Below are 19,683 nucleotides of genomic sequence, written 5' to 3' on the forward strand. Positions count from 1 at the left end.
CCGAGCAACTGGTCTTTAACCACATTTATCCCGTGTTATCTTTTGTTGTTCTGTTCTCAGTGGATTCATTTCTCCACCACAATGTCCACTGTGACCTGTTGGCTCTGCTCCTTAACAATTAGCATTTATTATGAATTTAGTAAACAAAATTATCTTCCTTACAGCCCAACTACTGTAAGCAAGAGGGAAAGGAGGCCAAAAAGAACAAAAATAAACTTCACAGGATGAGTCCCTCGGCGTCTCCAGGCCTGTAAGCAGATCCTCTCCCCAGCGAAGCGATCTGCCCCTCATGGTCCAAGATACACACACACACACACACACACACACACACACACAGAAATACACACACACACAAATATACATACACAGAAATACACACACACACAAATATACACACACACAGAAATACACACACACACAAATATACACACACACAGAAATACACACACACACAAATATACACACACACACAGACACACACAGACACACACACACACACACACACACACACACACACACACCCTGGCTGGAGTCCCCGGTCCTTTTTCTTAATTCCGTACCGGGATGGCTCCTCTCAGTCCATCACAGTGTTTATCTCGGTGAGGTGTCCCAGGTGTCTCTAAACAGCCAAGACTGCTGCTTCCACCAAGGGCCAAGTCGTATTCCCTCCACAGTAACTGCTGAGCAGCTTCTAACACAGCGGACACCAGTGCCTTCCAGTCTTGGGGAATGAGTCTGTGCTTTGTAGCCCAGTTACTTAACATTTGTTGAACAAAAGATGAATGCAGGCCAAAAAGTACAATAGACTCATTAAATGCTTTAAATCTGGCAATATCTCCCGGACACCACGCCATCTCATCGTGAGCCTCACCACCGTCACGAGCAGGGCCATGTTGCACAAGGACTGGAAAAGCTGATGGTGTCTGTGCAGCCCTGGAGAATTCCTCTACCGAAGCACTTGTCTCCAAAGCCCTTTGGCCTGTCTGCTTTCTCAGTCCTCTAGAATCTTTACAGCCCCTCCGGCTTCCGCCCCCTTCCACACGCTGGTGCTCTGGACGCCTGGTGCGTGGAGCAGAGCTGGGCTGCACTTGTGGGAAACACTGGCTCCCGGTGAGCAGGTGTTTGCCTTTACCAACACCGCTTTTTGCTTTCCAAATGCTTCAACCTCTGCCCGCAAATTCTCTAGTTGTACAGCCAACTCGGCAATCCTTTCCAGAACGATAACATTTACTGACCTTTACAGTTTGTGTATCTTAGCGGTCTTTCCTCCAATCTTTTTAAAAATGTAATACAGTAAAAAGACAAAGAAAAAGCAGAAAATTCCCTCTGGCTGTAAAGCAGGAAAGAACTTTGCAACAGCAGCTGTGATTTTGCTGACACCCTGAAACAGCATCTGTGTATCTTCCTCCACAACATTAGAAGTTAAGTTACCCACTCTGCCCAAAGCACATTGGGCACCACCTGTAGGCTTCGACCTTTTCCACCTTATTTCATTTGGGGTTCTTTAATGCTTACACCTCCCTTCCAACCCACCCATCCTAGATAAAAAGGAAAAGAGGTTTTTGGGAACAGGAGAAGTAGACCTTTTTGGACTCAGTTCCTGTGAGCGGTTCCCCTGGTGTAGTCGGCAGGTCGGCAGCATTTCAGCAGACCAGCAACTCAACCAAAGTTGCTGCTGGAACCTGGAACAGCAGCCGGAACCTGGAGCCCCAAAGCGTTTTCTGGAGCAGTTCTTTCTAGGAGCATGTTGAAGTGGAGCCAAACAATACAAGACCCAAAAAGCCCTCACCGCCTGTTTTGGGTTCATAAATATATCTCCTCTCTGAGTCTGTAATAAGAAGTGTTTCAGCTGGCAAAACCAAGCCCCTCACGAGGTGGTTCGTCTTCTAGTGGATAAACATCACCTGTTCTCTCACAAGCCTGTTCCCCATCCCGCACTCGGGATCAAAACAAAAACAATTGTGTACATCCACTACAACTTAAAATTAATGCACCGTGATATAACAAGTGAACTTTAGGAAACAAGGCAAGGTAAACTGGGAAATCTAATATGAACACACGATGCCTTCTGTGGGCCTCTTTAAACTCTAGGGTTAGTGGCCTCTAAGCCCTGCTACCTGGAGGCCAGGCAGGAGAGTGTAATTACATGTCTTGCCTGAGCAAGGTATTTGAGAGAGCAGCTTACGAAGATGCTGTCTCAAAAAGCAAGAGGAGACTAGGGACGTAGCTCAGTGGTGTAGCACTTCTGTGTCATTCGCAACATCCTAAGTTCAAAATTCTTGGAGCCAGTTAGCAGAAAGACACCAGGGAGCAGGCAGTCTGAGCATTTCTTACCCTCTTGGAGGACCCTAGGCAGGCTCCTCTTCAAGTGTCAGGTTCCGAAACCACTGACTCGTGCTCAGCCTGGCACCTGAGTTCCTCTACAGCAGGCTCCGGAGGCCACTGGGTCCCCAGTTTCCTCAGTGCCTCTTTCCTTCAGGGATGGAAACACCTATTAAAACCGATCACGTGGAGTTGGAGAGATGCTCGGAGGTTAAGAGCACTTGGCTGCTCTTGTGGAAACCCAGGTACGGTTCCCAACACCCTCATGGTTGCTCACAAATCTTGTCATTCCAGTCCCAGGGGACCTAGTGCTCTCTTCCAATCTCTGTGTGCACCAGGTACGCAGATAGTGTACATATATACATGTAGGCAAAACACTCATACACGTAAGTCTAAAAAAAATTGTGGTACACACCTGTTCTCAGCACTTGGGAGGTAAAAATGGAAGAATTAACTTGAGGTCCTTCTCTGCTAGCTGGTGTGTTTGAGGCCAACCTAGGCTACAAGGGACCATGTCTTTAAAAAAAAACAAAACATGTCTTTTTAAAAAAAGCCACCTCCATGTCCTTTAATGTGTCCATTATGACTCGTCAGTTTGTATCTTATGCTGTGAGTCCACTGCCACTTTTCTAATACAACCCAGTACTTGCTGTTATCTGGAATGTTCTGTTCTCTTGTAAGTCTTCCCTTAGGATGTACATACTATCTCTGGTTTTCTCCACATCCAAAGAGAGGAAATTGGCACTTGTCTCTAGTTTAAATTAAAATGTACAAATGCATCCTAGCAAGGGTAAGTCTTTCTGAGCTTTCTAGTTCACTGGTAATTGATCTTGGCAGGTACTCAGTCAATGGGGACAGAAAAGTGGTTTAGGGACAAGAAGGCAAAAGCAGCCCCCCCATGTCTGACTGAGGCCCCCCCAACCTGTTCAGTTGTGTCCTGTAGTGAATTTATCTGTATGAGGCTCATATTCCTCTCCAACAGATCCCCCCCCCGCAAGAAACAGTGAACACTTTGATTGCACTACCCTTTATTTCCTAGGATGCAAGTATCTTAAATCACATCCTGGGCCCCAGAGTCCCGTGTGTTGAGGTTTCTGGCCCCTCACAGAGATGGAGGGTTTAGGGAGGCTCACTGGCCAGGCTGGCCAGGGTCCCTTTCGAGGGGATACACCATGAAGATGACATTGTTCCAAGGGGGGAGGGCAGGATGATCTGGTCTGACCACCTCAAAGCCCATGTAGCTAAAGGCTCGCAGCAGGGCACCTGCAGGGGAACAGAAAAGATGGTGTGAGCGCACACGCTGAGCTCAGCCCCTACACTCCTCGTAGGGAGTGACTCTGGACAGCAGTGTGGTGCAGGCCTGCGGTGTGCTTTAGCGTGATGAGGACAGGCTCTACCCTCCCTTTAACACCCACTTTAACGTCTTAGTTAACCTTTCAGGTCTCCAGTTTACTCAGGGCGAGAATGAGAATCCTTCCTCCCAGATTTAAGATGTCATCAGTTGGGCACTTGCTGTGATGATGGCATTCCGTCTGGGTTTGGGGTCCGAGATGAAATCTCACTACGTAGCCAATGTGACCTTGCATGTGGAATTCTCCTGCCTTAGTTTCCCAGATGCTAGGATCACAGGCTTGTACCACCATACCCAGCTCACCTTGCCTTATATCCAACAGAATGGAAACTCTTGAGAGGTGAGCAGTCGCATACTGCATCTGGTTCAATGTATATACCCTGTCCTCCTAGCCCCGTACATACACGTCTCATCCCTATGGTGAAGGCTTGATCCACCATTTGCTTCACTTCCTTTCATAGGCCACCACGTCCCTTGGATGGATTCTAGAATTTCTCTATGCTCCCAGCCTCGTGTCTGACCCCACCTTCAGGGGCCTCGTGTTAGTCCACTTGTGGTGGGACTGAATAGGATGTTGTGGGCCTCAATTTCCCTTGCAGTAGGAGTTGGGGTGGGGTACTGGAGTGCCAGGGGGAGAGGGACACACCTCTGTCCTCGCGATCATTTTGGAAGTTCACAAACACAGAGTCCACATTGGTCTTCTCCTCCACATACTCGAGCGTTGCTGTTAAACTAGAAGCCAGAGAGAAAGTTAATGCCCAGCTAACTGAGAATCTACAAAGACAGAGCAGGAGATACACCGGTAAGTGTCTGCTCTCTACCTACGGAAACGGGGAAATTAAAAGTCACTATGGGAGTTTGGGAGCTCTTCTCTGAAGCCAAGGGATTCCACCTGACTGAGGTGAACGTCGCAGAAGGTCATGCAGAAAAGGACTGCTGACAGCTGGAAAGCATTCAACTATTTGGGGTCCTCACTTTGGTGTTCCTGAGTGTGAGTCCAGCAACTGGCCCTCAACCTTAAAAGTATTCCTTGAACCCTAAGTCCCTGTCTGTGAGCTACTAGTGTGTCTGAGCCAGCGTCTGCGTCACTGTGACATGACAAAGGGAGGAAACGCCCCGTCTCCTCCCCACACGCACCCAGCTCCTCACCTCTCTCTGTTGCCTCGATCCAAGGCCCGCTGCGGGATATCCAGGAAGAGGCGGTGGTCACACAGAAGGCCGTGCCAGTGAGCCGAGGAATGGGGCGTGAGACGAAAGTGGAAGTCTAGTTGAACTGGATCTTGGTGAAGCAGGGGGTCAGTTGACAGCACTGTCAGGTTCCCAGACTGGAACAGAAAGAACATTGACGTAATCTGTGCTCGTTAAATCTTCGAATCGCATGGAGGGCAAAGTGGGGTGCTTCTGAAGAACCGAGGCAGGGGAAAGTCAGAACCCTAAGATATGTGACAATATTCCTAGGAACAGCCATCTTGTGCTGAGTTGGACTTGATGCTGAGTACCTCGGAGCACCTTCTAGTCCTGGGGAGCTCATGCTATGTCCCCAGCCCCGCTTTTACTTTTTTTGTGGAGTTGGGGAAGAAGGTCTTGCTAAGTTGCTGAGGCTAGCCTTGCATTCGCTTTGTATCCTAGGTAGCCCTTTCGAGAAGCTGGAGTTACAGGCCTTTTACTGCCAGGCACAGCTCTAAACTACTTTATATCCCCGAGACCCCTACAATCTGATATACCTCTGTTCCTGCTTCTCTTCCTGGTGTCTGCTACCAGCTATCTGACTTTTAGATGTCTGGCCTAGAATCCATCTAGAAATCAGATTTTACACATGACCTCAGAGTCCTACCTATCCTTAGATTCTATGGCTATCAACTAGCTAATGTTCCCACAAAATTAAAAAAAACAAAAAAAAAAAACCAAAGAGCGCCCCCCCACCCCCACCCCCCACCCCCGTCACGTCAGGAGTTCATAGTCTACTTACTGAACACAGCTCTTTAAGCTGGCTGTGGTCTTTTTCCTGCTCAGTGCTCCTGCCCACCTGGAGGCCTCCTAGGGACTCAGGAGCACTGGAGGCAGCAACGGGGCCGGAGAGTCAGGTCCTCCTGCTCCTTGTAAATGATGCTTGTTGGGAGAGAAGAACCCAGATCAGTGAGCCTCAGAGGCTGGGGTGAGCCTCAGAGGCTGGGGTGAGCCTCAGAGGCTGGGGTATGCCTCAGAGGCTGGGGTGAGCCTCAGAGGCTGGGGTGAGCCTCAGAGGCTGGGGTGAGCCTCAGAGGCTGGGGTGAGCCTCAGAGGCTGGGGTGTGCCTCAGAGGCTGGGGTATGCCTCAGAGGCTGGGGGGAGCCTCAGAGGCTGGGGTGAGCCTCAGAGGCTGGGGTGAGCCTCAGAGGCTGGGGTGAGCCTCAGAGGCTGGGGTGAGGACGTACATGGAAAGGTAGCTTCCTGACCTCAGCTGCACAGGGCCCATCGTCAACATTTTTTCCCATTCTACCTACAGACGAGCTTACTTTTCCAGGCCAACTAAATAGAAAAATTATACAGGGCTGGAGAGATGGCCTGGCGGTTAGGAGCACTGTCTGCTCTTCCAGAGGTCCTGAGTTCAATTCCCAGAGACCACACGGTGGCTCATGACCATCTATGATGAGATCTGGCGCCCTCTTCTGGCAGGCAGGCAGAACATTGTATGCATAATAAAATCAATCTTGAAAGAAAGAAAGAAAGAAAGAAAGAAAGAAAGAAAGAAAGAAAGAAAGAAAGAAAGAAAGAAAGAAAGAAAGAAGCATACAAATCCATGCCAGGCTTCTACCCTGCCACTTAAGAGGTTCTTTCAATGTGTTTCTTTTTCCTTATACTTTATGTCAACCATTAAAGATGAAAACAAGTACCTTTTGTAACAACAAGGCAGCATCTTCTCCCGGAGGGTGATCCGGTATTTGTAACAGTAGAGGTAATAGGCGTATGGTGACCAGATGGGGTAGAGGTAGTTCCGTGTTTTTCCCCTCTTGATGTAAGAAAGGGAGTAGAGAGAGGGGCGGGACCTGTTACAAGGCAGCTTCTCTGTTCAGTGCCTCCCTGCGGCAAAGTGAGGTTCGGAGGGTGAGTGGCAGAGTTTCAAGCAGCCTTGTCCATTGTGACCTGGCAGGCACTATGACATAGGCAAGGGGTCACTGCTTATGTCACCTCATTTCCACCCCCACCCTGGCTCATTAACCAAGGCTCATATTCAACTAGGATACACCGTACAACTATACTGATAGCCAAAATGGTTTCAAACGTATATATTGGTTGACAAACAGCCCTGCCTGGCTCTTCTTGTGCCCTCCATCTGCAACATGTCTAAGTCCAGCAGCTGTAGAGTTAGTGTCTGATGGCTCAGTACGCCTCCAGGCCCTGGTCCAGCCCAACCCTTGCTACCATCCCCGCCTTAGCACAGAAGCACTACAAATTGCAGGACTTTCTCTGTTGTCCTCATAGGGTGGAAATCCCAAATTAAACACCTGTAGGAAGCCACTCCTACACATCCTTAATCCCAAGAGTCAAGAGGCGGAGCTTGTAGGATTGTTCATCTGAAACCAGCCTGCTCTGCAATAGCAAGGTTCTGGCTGGACAGGGCAAAACCATGTTACATACACACACACACACACACACACACACACACACACACACACACACACACACGAGAGAAAGAGGGGGCGGCTATGGAAACAACTGGTTGTGGTGGTTAATTTTGACAACTTGGCACAAGCTCCAGTCAACTGAGATGCAGTAATCTCAATTGGGCAGTTCCTGTGGACAAGCCGGTGGGGCATTTTCTAATGTGGGAGGTCTCCGCTCACTGTGTGCAGTGCAACCCTGAGCTGATGATGGTCCTGGCTGTTAGAGGAAAGTGGACTGAGGCTGGGCAAGTCATGGGGAGCAAAGGAGGAAACAGCACCCCTCCACTTCCTGCCCTGACGTCCCTCAGGAGTATGACCTGAGAGTTGTAACTTGAAATAAACCCCTTTTTCCCCTAAGTTGGTTTTGGTCTTGGTGTTTTATCACAGCAATAAAAAGCGTAAATAAAACACCAATAAAAATTAACATTGAGGGCAAAATTTGGTTCTAGAACAAACAGTTTGAAGACTCTTCAAGTTTATTACCCATCAATTCAAATATTTATTGAGGGCCTACTATGAGCCACTACTGTGGTGCTTGGGGCATGTCAGTGAACTACAGCTCTTTGCTCTGTGGAGCTTTTTAAAGTGAGAGAATAAAGTATTTAACATATAAAGAAAATAAGTATGCCAGAAGAGAACTGTTATGGGGAAAACAAAAAAGATCAAGCCAGGCATGGGGGCGCACACCTCTAGTCCCAACACTTGGGAAGCAGAAGCAGGCAGATCTTTTGAGTTTGGGGATAGCCCAGTCTTATATAGTGAGTTCCGGGCTAACCAGAGCTACACTGTGAGACCCTATTTCAAAAAAAATAAAATAAAAAGGATTGTGCATGTGGGGTATGCAGCAGGCTTTTGGCACAAGTAATACAGGTAAATCTCACTGAAAAGATGGTCATCAAAGAAGTAGAGAGTTAGGATTGCTAGCCAGCCAAGCATGGTGACACAAGTCTTTAATTCCAGCCCTTAGGAAACAGGGAGGTGGATCTGTGAGTTCAAGACAGCCAGGACTTCATGAGGAAACCCTGTCTCAACAAAACAATAAATAACAACAACAACAACAACAACAACAGTTAAGGAAGCTACTAAGGATAAGAACCATCTCATTCAGAAGCATTGGCCAACACAAAAGCCAAGAGTGTCTGCTGTAGCTACTGTAGGTGAATGGGACAGTACATATTACAAGGAATAAGTGTTAATAGGGTCATACGCTACAGGGGCACCTACACTAATCTATAGGCTTTCTTTTCTTTTGAGAAGAGGAGAAGTCACTGAGCAGTGTTTTGCACGAAAGAATGTCCAGATATGACATACTTTAAAAATGGTCCTATAATCCCAACACCTTGGAGGCTAGGGCAGGACAAGAATTTGAGATTGAGGTTAATTTGGGTTAGCTACATGTCCCAATGGGAAAAAAAATTACCCCAGAATGGTCTAGAACTAACTATATAGGTGAAGATGACTTTGAACTTCTGATCCTCCTGTCTCCACCTCCAAAGTGCTGAGATTACAAGCATGTGCTACCACATGTGTCTTAAGGAAAGAAAGTCCTATAAACCCGTGCAGTAGACACAGTGGGGCACTGGAAGTGACGGTGAGGCAGGCAAGTGTACTGAAAGCTGCTCATACATCTTTCCCAACAAAGCACTTAGCAACCTAGAACCCCCACCTGCACCAAGCTGCACACACACACACACACACACACACACACACACACACACACACACACACACACACCCCAACTGCTCTCTTGAACCCATAGAAGAAAGCCCTAACTCTGGAGCTGCGTGCCCGCTCAGGGCCCACAGCCTCTGAATGAGATCCCTTGCTACCTTGCTTTTTGTGTACATATTTTCTATTCCTTGAACAAAATGTCAAAACCTGGAAACACTGGGGCTCAAGAGTGAGCCCCAACCAGAAGGTGAGAGAATAAACACTCCCCTGTCTCACTAAGGCAAACTTCCCTCACACGCTCCCCCAGTCTCTGCCCACTTTGATGCTAGCTGGGTGAACTAACCAGTTTAGTCAGAAAGCCGTCACACTTCAGTCACCAGCGTCACCATTTGTCTGGCCAACGAAGAACGGGCAGCCGGGGTTAAATGCCCTCTGTAAGCTGTTTCACCTGGACAGACAGCAAAGAGGAGGAGGAAGTGGGTGTGACAGGCGCCTTCCTAGTCATGGCTTGGAACAATCAAGCAAATAAATTGAGTGTGATTTTGAGGCAGACTAAAGATGAAATAAGGTAGCCTCCTGTCCCTTTCCAATATTTCTTTTTATCTTGTCTTCTTTATTTTCTTTATTAATTAACCAATATTGCTTTTGTTATTTAGAGTGAAGCCAAAATTTGTTACCACTTGGATTTGATTTTTTTTTTTTTTAAGATTTATTTATTGTTTGAGTGCTCTATTTGCATGTACACCTGCAGGCCAGAAGAGGGCATTATTATCACATTATAGATGGTTGTGAGCCACTATGTGGTTGCTGGGAATTCTTTTTTTTTTTTTTTAAGATTTTATTTATTTATTGTTTATGAATGCTCTATTTGCATGTATGCCAGAAGAAGGAATTATATCACATTATAGATGGTTGTGAGCCACCATGTGGTTACCAGGAACTGAACTCAGGACCTCTGGAAGAGCAGATGGTGCTCTTAACCTCTGAGCCATCTCTCCAGCCCCTTGTTTTGTTTTGTTTTTAAAGAAGTGTCTCACTGTATAACTCTGGCTGTCCTGGAATACACAGAGATCTTCCTACCTCTGCCTTCCAAATGCTGGGATTAAAGGTGTGCACCACCTACTGGCTCACCACTTAGATTGTTTTGTTTTGTGTTTGTTTGTTTCTTTGTTTGTTTTTTCAAGACAAGGATTTTCTGTTTTAGCCCTAGCTGTTCTGGAACTCATTCTGTAGACGAGACTGACTTCGAACGCACAGAGATCTGCCTGGTTCTGCCTCCTAAGGGCTGGGATTAAAAGTGTGCACCACCACCGCCCGGCTCACTTAGATAGTTTGAAATTACTTTATTTCTATGCCTGTGTGTGTGACAGTAGAGGACAGCTTTCCCAGGAGTCTGTTCTTTCCTTCTCTCTTTTTGCGACACCACTAACTTGAGCTTCTGGTCCATCTACCTCCCATCATCGCTGGTGTGCTGAAGCTGTGGTTACAGTTACAGACTGAGAACTGCTCCCCTCGTCCGGCTTTGCAGCGGGGTGGGGGTGGGGGACAGAAGGGGGAGGGTTGTGTGTGTTGTGGGATTCTAACCCACACGATCAGGGTTACACAAAGCAGTTTACCCACTGACCCCTCTTTCCCACACTTAGATTTAAGACCTTTCTGTCTTCTTCCCTTTTGATTTCTTTTTCCCCCCTCTTACCCCATTTTTTCTCACCTTCTCTTTGACCTCCTGTGTGTCTGGGTTACAGAGTGCAGCATTCCTCCAGGGACCGACCAAGGGTAGCAGGAACCTTTGATTGTTGCTTTCATAAGAGGCCTGAGAGGTCCTGCTGCTCCTGCAACTCGGGAACTGAAAATAGAGCTTTTTGTCTGCCTTTAGCTTTTCTTAGGTAAACAATGCGCTTATCTGCAGAGGCAAGCACAAAATCCAAAGGCAAAGAAACGCAGTGTCCGTGCAGCTGTCGTTTGGACAGTTCTAGCCAGGGACAGCCCACACGCAGGCAGCAACCCAGCGTCTGTGTCAGCACCTTCCTTAAGAAGCGCTTTGGATAACGATGGCAAATGTTTGGATTCTGGAAATAATTAAAAGGTAAAGCACATAGGGTTTCCTGATGGCCTGTGAATAAAGAAATGTTAAAAAAAAAAAAGTGCTTAGGGCTCAGAGGACCAGAGGTGGTTCTGAGCTGAAAGCTCCTCCTTGGAGACTAGCTTTCATGGTACCAGAAGGTTCCATGCAAGCTTCCAAAGGAAGAAAGCACTGATAGCCCTACCTAGCTATGATGCCTGCAAACCACAACGACCAGCCTGGCATGCATACCTTGGCAGTAACCAACAGCTCCCTATGTGTATTTCAGGTCTCTCAACAAGAGGGGAAGCATGCCAGGTGCTGGGAGCCTCCCAGGCCTAGTGAAGGCCTGGAGGAGACCTACATCCTCCGCTTATAAGGCAGCGTAATCTCTAACTACATGCTACAATGTTATTTTTCTGTCCACGGGTAAGTGTAGTTCTTGCTGCTCACCAGGGAAGTGTGTGTGTAACAGGTCCCCATCATTCCAGAAACCACACCCGGGACACAACGCAGAGCTGGGAAGCTCAGGCCCAACTGACACGCCTACCACATAGCTGCACATGTGGCTCAGGGATTGTTGTAGAAGAGGAGCCAGGTAAGTTCCATGAACCAGAGGAACAGGAACTCTGCCATGATAGTGTGTCTCCTAGAGATGTCAGAAAAGCTGAACATGGAGGACACTGATATCCGTGCTGACGGGAAAGCGGAAAGCTCACAAGGCCTCAACCCTAGACAAAGAGCTACAGGCAACTCAAGAATGCTGAGACCAGGCGCAGGTGCTGCACACCTGTCATCCCAGCACTCAGGCGGCAGAGGCAGGGGGATCTCTGTGAGTTCCAGGCCAGCCTGGTCCACAAAGCAAACCCAGGACATACACACAAGTAACAACAAAAAGGGGAATGATGCCGTGAATTTGAGAGAGAGGAGGAGGAGGCCCGTGGGAGGGGCTAGCGGGAGGAAAGGGCAGGGGAAATGATATAATTTCGAAAATATAAACATGTAAAAAATTTTTAAATAACAGACGTTTCCAAGAACTGAAGAAAAACAAAACAACAACAAACTGGAATTCTTATCAACTGTAACAGGAAAGCCTGCAGAGGGGCCTGTTTGGGAGGAATGGGACATGGATTAGTTAACTTTAAAATGTCTGTTAGACAAGAAGACGATGAATAAGAAGCTGGGTGCTCCACTGTGACGTTTGTGGGAGGCCTAGGATAGGAATTTGGACACCACTGACTTGTAAACAACAGTGAGCCAGAAGATGAACCGGGTGTAACAACCAGGGTGGAAACTAAGAGGAGTGAAATTCCACACACTGAGCGCCAGGTGCAAAGGACGAAAGGTAAGAAGACTGATGACGACGATTGCCCCAAACAGCAAGGGAATGCATGCGGGCCAGTGTCCTTAGGGGCGCGTTCAATGAAGCAGAGACCACATTGCTCTATAGACCCTCTTTCATTTTTGAGACAGGGTTTCTCTGTGTAGCCTTGGCTGTCCTGGACTCACTTTGTAGACCAGGCTGGCCTCGAACTCACAGCGATCGACCTGCCTCTGCCTCCCGAGTGCTGGGATTACAGGTGGGCGCCACCACACTTGGCTTTTTTTTTTTCATTTTTATAATAATAATCTATCGAGCACACAAAGTCTCCACAGGAGGCACTGTTTGTGTATAGTAGTTTCTTTTTCTCTATAGCTTACGTCTCCTGCAACTCTTTAGATATTAGCTTAAAATACTGTATGTAACAATATCCTGCAAAGTTAGTAGAGTTTTGAGAGGATCCTATCCTTTGACTATTTTCAGAGAGATTCAGAGGGAAATTGAGAGTGGTTTCCACACATATTCTTTTAGTGTTCAGAAATTATAGCACGCAAAAAAGAAAAAAAAAAAAGCAATTATAGCACGCCAGTCAAAACTAGAAGTTACCTCAGCAACTAGAACTAAACCAAACCATTTATATTGTTGTTCTCATCGTTATTATTATCATCATCATTATCACAATTAGCTATTATTATTGGTCTCGCTAAGTAACCCTGGCTGGCTAGAGTTTACAATGTAAACCAGGTTGGCCTGCAACTTGTCCTGTTGGAAGACTACAGGTGTGCGCCACCACGCCCCCTCCGCCTCTTTTTAAAAGTGAAGCCAAAAAATAATAATAATGAGGGGGGGAGGGAGGGGGGAGGGGGAGGGAGAGGGAGGGGGAAGGGGAGGGGGAGGGAGGGAGGGAGGGACGGAGAGAGAGAGTGTGTGTGTGTTAGTTTTCCGTTGTGAGTCCACGCAATGCTCTGTGGAGAGGAATGATGAAAATAAACAGCAGTTTTCTCCGACGTCCTGTCGCCGGCGTGCAAGGTGCGGTGGCGGTCGCTGTCCTACTCGTCCCGGAGTCTCAACCGAGCCTGCAGCGGTGCCACTCAGGCGCGCCGCGGGCAGCCCCACTCAGGCGCGCCGCGGGCAGCCCCCCCCCAAGGGCCCTGCTGCGCCTGCGCGGGGTCCTTCCTCCGTCTGTCCGCCCCGGGGTCATGGCGGCCGCCGTGGCTTCTCGGTACAAGGCCCTGCTGTGGGCAGGCGCTGCTTGGCTGCGGCAGGGAGGCATCGGGGAGCTGCGCGGGGCGCGACTTGAAGGGAGTATGCCGGGGCGTAACTTCAGCCTCTCTAATTACCGGGTGAGGGCCGGCTGGGGCTTGCGGCACGGGAGGGAGCCCGGGGAGGCCCGCGCGGGGCTTGGGGTGGGGCTTTCCTGGCGCGCAGGGCCCGGGCGGTGGCCGTGCGCTCTCCGTGGACACTCGCTCACCCCAGCCTCGCTGGCCGGCAGAGCACGGTCATCGTGGAGCGCTGGTGGAAGGTGCCGCTAGCCGGGGAGGGTCGGAAGCCGCGCCTGCGCCGGCGACACCGCGTGTACAAGCTGGTGGAGGACACGAAACACCGGCCCAAAGAGACCCTGGAGCTCATCCTGACGCAGTCTGTGGACGGTGAGGCCTGCACCCTGCGCTGCCCCGGTGTGGAAGTCACGCGAACAGTGCTGTGACTGAGATGCTGGCCTCCAGCGCGCAATGTTAGAAATGTGTGTGCAGCCGCTCCGGTGTGAGAGAAGCCTCAAAGTTTGCACCACAAACTTCCTTTGATTGAACAACTCGGTCTACACTGGTTTTAAAACTAGACTTGTGTAGTTCCTAGTAAAGGGGTGGGGGGTGTGTCTGTCTGTCTGTCTGTCTGTCTGTCTGTCTGTGTACGCCAAAGGACCACCCGTCACACAGGGCATAGAGCCGAGGGGGTGTTTGGGGGGGGGGGGGGGTGTCTGTCTGTCTGTCTGTCTGTCTCGGTATGAACACCAAAGGACCACCTGTCACACAGGGCATAGAGCCGAGGGGGGGGTGTGTGTGTGTGTGTGTGTGTGTGTGTGTGTGTGTGTGTGTGTGTGTGTGTGTGTGTGTGTGTGTGTGTGTGTGTGTGTGTGTGTGTGTGTGTGTGTGTGTGTGTGTGTGTGTGTGTGTGTGTGTGTGTGTGTGTGTGTGTGTGTGTGTGTGTGTGTGTGTGTGTGTGTGTGTGTGTGTGTGTGTGTGTGTGTGTGTGTGTGTGTGTGTGTGTGTGTGTGTGTGTGTGTGTGTGTGTGTGTGTGTGTGTGTGTGTCTCTGTCTGTCTGTCTGTCTGTCTCGGTATGAACGCCAAAGGACCACCTGTCACACAGGGCATAGAGCTGAGCCCTGGGAATCTGCCCGTTTCCTTCCCCTAGCGCTAAGGTTATAGGCCACCCCCAAACTCAGGTCCTCTGTGCAGGTGGCACTTTAAAGGCTGCCACCAGTGAACTGATACTTTGTTAAGGAAGGATAAAAACTGAGAAAGTAAGGACTGTCCCTTTTTTTTTAATGCCTTGCCCCACCCCCTTGGTGACGCTGGACATGGACCCCAAGGCCTTTACCACTGGACTGTACCCCACACTGATCATCTTTCCTGTAGGGACTGCTACTGAGCTTTCATCTGCTGTCCCTGTTGTCATTGACAGAAATTGGAGTCCGGGGTGATCTGGTCTCAGTGAAGAAATCCGTGGGTCGTAATAAGCTCCTCCCTCAGGGCCTCGCTGTGTATGCATCTCCTGAAAACAAGAAGCTGTTTGAAGAGGAGAGATTGGTGAGCTTGAGGGGCCGAGGGTGTGGAGGAATAAGACTTGGAAGTCGCTGCAGGCAATGCCTTTCCTTCTGTTATTTAGTTGGAAGGTGAAGTAGGAATTAGAACAAGAACCCAGCGTGTTGCCAGCCTCGCTGGGCTGTTACTGCTGCGGACGGCTCGTTTCTTCAGCTTCGCTTTATCTTTTTCAGCTGAGACAAGAAGGGAAACTGGAGAAGATACAGACGAAGGCAGGAGAGGCGGTGAGTGGGAAGGTCTTCGTTGATCCTCTACGGAGGCCACCAGCCTCTGCCTGATGAGAAAAAGTAGTATTGTGACTGTTGCCCCGTGTACAAGTATGGGGTCCTGTAGGCATGCTGTATAGGGCGCAGTGTCCTGGAACTGGCTCTGTAGACCAGGCTGGCCTCAAACTCAGATCTACCTGCCTCTGCCTCCTGAGGGCTGGCACTAAAGGTGTTCACCACCGCCGCTGCTGCTCAGCTGCTTTTTTACTTCCTTTAAGAAAAAGCGGTGGTGGCTCACGCCTTTAACCCCGGCACTTGGAAGGTGGACCTCTGAGTTCTAGGACAGCCAAGACTGCACAGCAAAACCCTGTCTCAAAAGGCTGTCTCTTGCATATGAAGCACTCAGTGGCACCCCTGAATTTGTATGTGTGTGTTTGTTTGTTTGTTGCCAAAAGTGCCCTAGGTTTTGAGGGAGTCCTCGGTCTGGGAATCAGGATCTGTGGGAAGATGAGGACTCGGCCTTTTGGGAATATCTACAGATGCGTTGAGAATGTAATCAGCAAACTAAAGACAGCAAAACAGGGTTAGGCAAACCGTGGTGGGCTTGGAGTTCCTGGAGGGAGGGGGGACTTTTTTTCATATAGTATTAAATTACGCCTTGTGAAATTAGGAGCTTTGAGGCAATCTAGGACATAGAAGTGAATATTTAAGGTATATTTGTTTGAGGTGGGGGATATCATAAAGTTCAAGCGGGCCTTGAACTCCGCCCAGGCCAGCCCTGACTTTCTAACCCTCTATTCAGGTGGAGGGATTACAGGTGTGTACCACAAAGGCTCAGACCCAGGCCTCATTATGTTAGGCATGCATCTTCCAACAACTGTAGGGCATATTTTAACAATGAAGATAGTCTAATCTACCTAAAGTAAGGTTTATATAGTGTAATATTAGAAAATATACAGCGAGGCGATCATGGTAGCATACGCCTTCAGTCCCAGCATCAGGCGGCAGAGTCAGGTGGATCCCTGTGATTTCAAAGACAGCCATGGCTACACAGAGAAACCTGTCTCCACAATCAAAAGAAAATATAAAGCTGGAAAGAGGGTTCGGCATCAAGGTATAAAAAATATCTTGAGGGGGCTGGAGAGATGGCTCAGAGGTTAAGAGCACTGACTACTCCTCCAGAGGTCCTGAGTTCAATTCCCAGCAACCACATGGTGGCTCACAACCATCTATAATGTGATCTGGTGCCCTCTTCTGGCCTGCAGATGTACAAGCAGGCAGAGCACTGTATACATAATAATAAATAAATAAATCTTTTAAAAATTAAAAAAAAAAGTCTTGAATCTTCTGGTAATTCTACTTCGTTTTGTAAGCAGGGAAGAACTAGTGACAGAGTGAGTGGAAGTGAAATGCCGGAAAGGTGGGGGCGTTAAATGTGACTTCCGCTGAGATGTACCAGGACTTTCACAGATGGCCTGAGTTTGTTAGGTCTGCGTTGGGGGGCGGGGCACATGCGCAATAGAAGACAGCTTTCACAATCAGTCTCTCCTTCCTCCATGTGGGCCCCGGGGGCAAACACCGGTCCTCCTGCTTGGCAGCCATCTTGCCAGCCCTAGTCCTGAGTTTAATGTAGACTGTTTCTCTTTGCTCAGAAACACCTAGAAATAGGTGAAATCCCCATGAAGCCTTGAAATATATCTTCTTACATATCAGAGTTGAGAAAAAAGAATGTTCTACACAAACACACACACACCGCAGTAATGTTGAGTTTTCCCCCATCTTAGCTGCAAGGCAGAAGTTACTCCCTTTTCCTGACGTTCCTGACCCTGCCGCTCTGACATGTCTCCTCGCTGGCTCCTACTGAGCAGCCGTTACTTAACGTTCCTTTCAGACGGTGAAGTTCCTGAGAAGCTGTCGCCTGGAGGTGGGCATGAAGAACAATGTCAAATGGGAACTAAACCCCGACATCGTTGCCCGCCATTTCTTCAAGAACGTGAGTGGCCCAAGCATTAGCATTCCTCTCGGGTAGGAGACCCAGGATTGAACCTTTTTCTACAAAATGGTTTCACCACCTGGAGTTGGGAGTTACTCTTGATGGTTTGCGGGGAGAAGCGGGGAATGTGGCTCAGTAAAGGCCAGTGGGGAAGGGCAGTTGCATTTATGTTTATCTCCAGCTGGGCAGAACTGGGACTATGTGGCTTACTGGAGAAGTGTTACTTTCATGGATGAAGAAGATCTGTTCTGTTTGTAAATTTACCACCCTTGCTGAGGAATTAAGACTGAGCCTCTCTGCTGTCATCTGTGGCCTCCCCTGGGGTCAGCCAGAACCAGCCCTGTGTAGAACATTCCGGGCCGGGTGTCTCTGAGGTTGCCCAGAGGCAGAAGCTGCAGGTTCTCGTGGTTGGTTCTGTTTTTCAGCTCGGTGTTGTGGTTTCCCCGCATGCTTTGAAGTTGCCAGAGAAACCTATCACGCGGTGGGGCGAGTACTGGTGTGATGTGACTGTGAGTGTTTCCAGCATTTTCTTATAATTGGGAGAAGAATCAACATGAGAGCTAGATCTGGTGGTGTTGGTACCGCTGGCTGATGTCTGCCTGTTGCTGCTTTCACTGTGTGTTCAGGTGAATGGGCTCGACACTGTGAGAGTTCCTATGTCCGTCGTGCTCTTTCAGAAGCCCAAGACCAAGAGATACAAGCACTGGCTGGCCCAGCAAGCTGCCAAGAGCGAGGCCCCCAGCAGCTCCCCGGCAGTCTGAATGTCCCTGCCTCCGAGTCGTCAGAGCAGAGTCTGCGGAGCACTGGAGCAGAGGGGCCAGCGTTTGACGCTGCCGCAGCTCTGACCAAGAGGGCCTAGCGGACTGAGCTGCACCTGCAGGGAAGGTCCCTGTGTCAGTCCTGCCTTCAGGGTTCCTCACAGCTGCAGTGCAGCGTTCTGCAGGCAGGAGATGGCATAAGCTGGGTATCAGTGACTGAAACGGTCTTCTTAGCTGCTCCTTCCAGTGGAGAGTGAGTGCGCGGGAACAGCGAGGGGGCCGCCGTTGCTGCCGTTCTGTTATTCTCATCCAGACTTTGTTTCATGCAGAAATAAAGAGCTGCTTGACTGGACTCAGTTGACTGAGCAGGATATCCAAGTAGGGTCCCTTGAGCCGTGGAGTCTGGTACAGAGAAGGAAAGTGTAGCAGTTCTCCGCCCTCGGCCATGCGCCGACTGCTCTGAAGGTAGCCAGTTACGTCTGCTCTTAGAACTTTCTCCACGTGATGACACAGTGGGTCCCACCAAGGTCTAAGTGCGGCCTAAGGTGAGCGGCAGCGAGTGCAGCTGGGGATCGAGAAGCTTCAAAGGAGAAAGGACTTCTGGAGTTTTTCTTTTTCTTTTTTTAAAGATGTATTTAGTATATTTGCAGTGTTCTGTCTGCAGATCAGAAGAGGGCACCAGATCTCATTATAGATGGTTGTCAGCCTCCATGTGGCTGCTAGGAATTGAACTCAGGACCTTTGCAAGAGCTGTCAGTGTGCTTAAGCAACTTCTGTATTATTTCTTAACCAACGCCTGACATTCCATAAAGAAACCCTGACTTCTAGACCAAGGATAAGCAGGAGGTGGTTTAGGAACCCCTGTCTAGGCTTGGCATGGTGGTGCACTCCCTTAGTCCCAGCCTTCAGCACGACAGCCACTGTTGGACCAGCTGGAGCACACGCAGGCTGTAGGCCTGTAATAAACCCTCATGTGTATATTCTGCCTGTCCTGTTCTCTGGAACAGCAGCTTTCAACCTGGGGATCTATATCCTCCATATCAAGTATTTACATTATGATTAATAACAGTAGCAAAACTACAATTATGAAGTAGTTCATATATACAACATAATACTGTTATGGTCAGGGTCACCACAACGTGAAGAACTGTAGTAAAGGGTCCCAGCGATAGCAAGGCTGAGAGCCACTGACTAATAGAATGCTTTTCTAGAGACCCTGGTTTGGTTCCCAGCACTCACATTAAACAGGTCACAGCCGCCTAAAACTCCATCTCCAGGGATTTCTAGCCATGCTCCCGCTCTGTGGACACCACACATTATTCATATACACACACATACACACAATAAAAAAAAACTTGTAAGACTCATTAGTGTCGCCGGGTGTGATGACACATGCCTATAATCCCAGCACTTGGGAGGCAGAAGCAGGCAGATCTCTGAGTTCAAGGCCAACCTGGCCTACAAAGAGAGTTCCAGGACAGCCAGGGCTACACAGAGAAATCCTGTCTTGAAACAAAAAAGAGTCATTAATGGAC

General features: G+C 48.9%; 2 protein-coding genes across 2 annotated transcripts; one reads left to right on the top strand and one right to left on the bottom strand.

Moving 5' to 3' along the window:
* Window positions 1-3,333: 3,333 nt before the first annotated feature.
* OAZ3 (ornithine decarboxylase antizyme 3) lies at window positions 3,334-10,449 on the bottom strand (the record flags this gene model as incomplete). The annotated part of the gene is given in 8 exon segments (XM_084768472.1): window positions 3,334-3,471; window positions 3,473-3,585; window positions 4,320-4,405; window positions 4,823-4,998; window positions 5,643-5,720; window positions 5,722-5,782; window positions 6,547-6,718; window positions 10,440-10,449. Coding segments are annotated over 8 exon segments (726 nt in total). The 3' UTR covers window positions 3,334-3,441.
* A 3,080-nt stretch (window positions 10,450-13,529) lies between these two features.
* On the top strand, window positions 13,530-18,500 carry MRPL9 (mitochondrial ribosomal protein L9). The gene is made up of 7 exons (XM_084769230.1): window positions 13,530-13,714; window positions 13,864-14,020; window positions 15,052-15,176; window positions 15,365-15,415; window positions 17,289-17,390; window positions 17,816-17,899; window positions 18,017-18,500. The coding sequence occupies exons 1-7, from the start codon at window positions 13,571-13,573 to the stop codon at window positions 18,149-18,151; spliced, it is 798 nt and encodes a 265-aa protein (XP_084625356.1). The 5' UTR covers window positions 13,530-13,570; the 3' UTR covers window positions 18,152-18,500.
* Window positions 18,501-19,683: the final 1,183 nt, after the last annotated feature.

This window comes from Acomys minous, assembly GCF_964271855.1.
Source record: "Acomys minous genome assembly, chromosome: 19".
Classification (NCBI taxonomy): domain Eukaryota; kingdom Metazoa; phylum Chordata; class Mammalia; order Rodentia; family Muridae; genus Acomys; species Acomys minous.

Coding starts and splice junctions, on each gene's coding strand:
- MRPL9 (XM_084769230.1), top strand. CDS start 13,571: ATGGCGGCCGCCGTGGCTTCTCGGTACAAGGCCCTGCTGTGGGCAGGC. Junction 15,416..17,288: donor AGACGAAGGCAGGAGAGGCG/GTGAGTGGGAAG, acceptor CGTTCCTTTCAG/ACGGTGAAGTTCCTGAGAAG. Junction 17,900..18,016: donor AGTACTGGTGTGATGTGACT/GTGAGTGTTTCC, acceptor CTGTGTGTTCAG/GTGAATGGGCTCGACACTGT.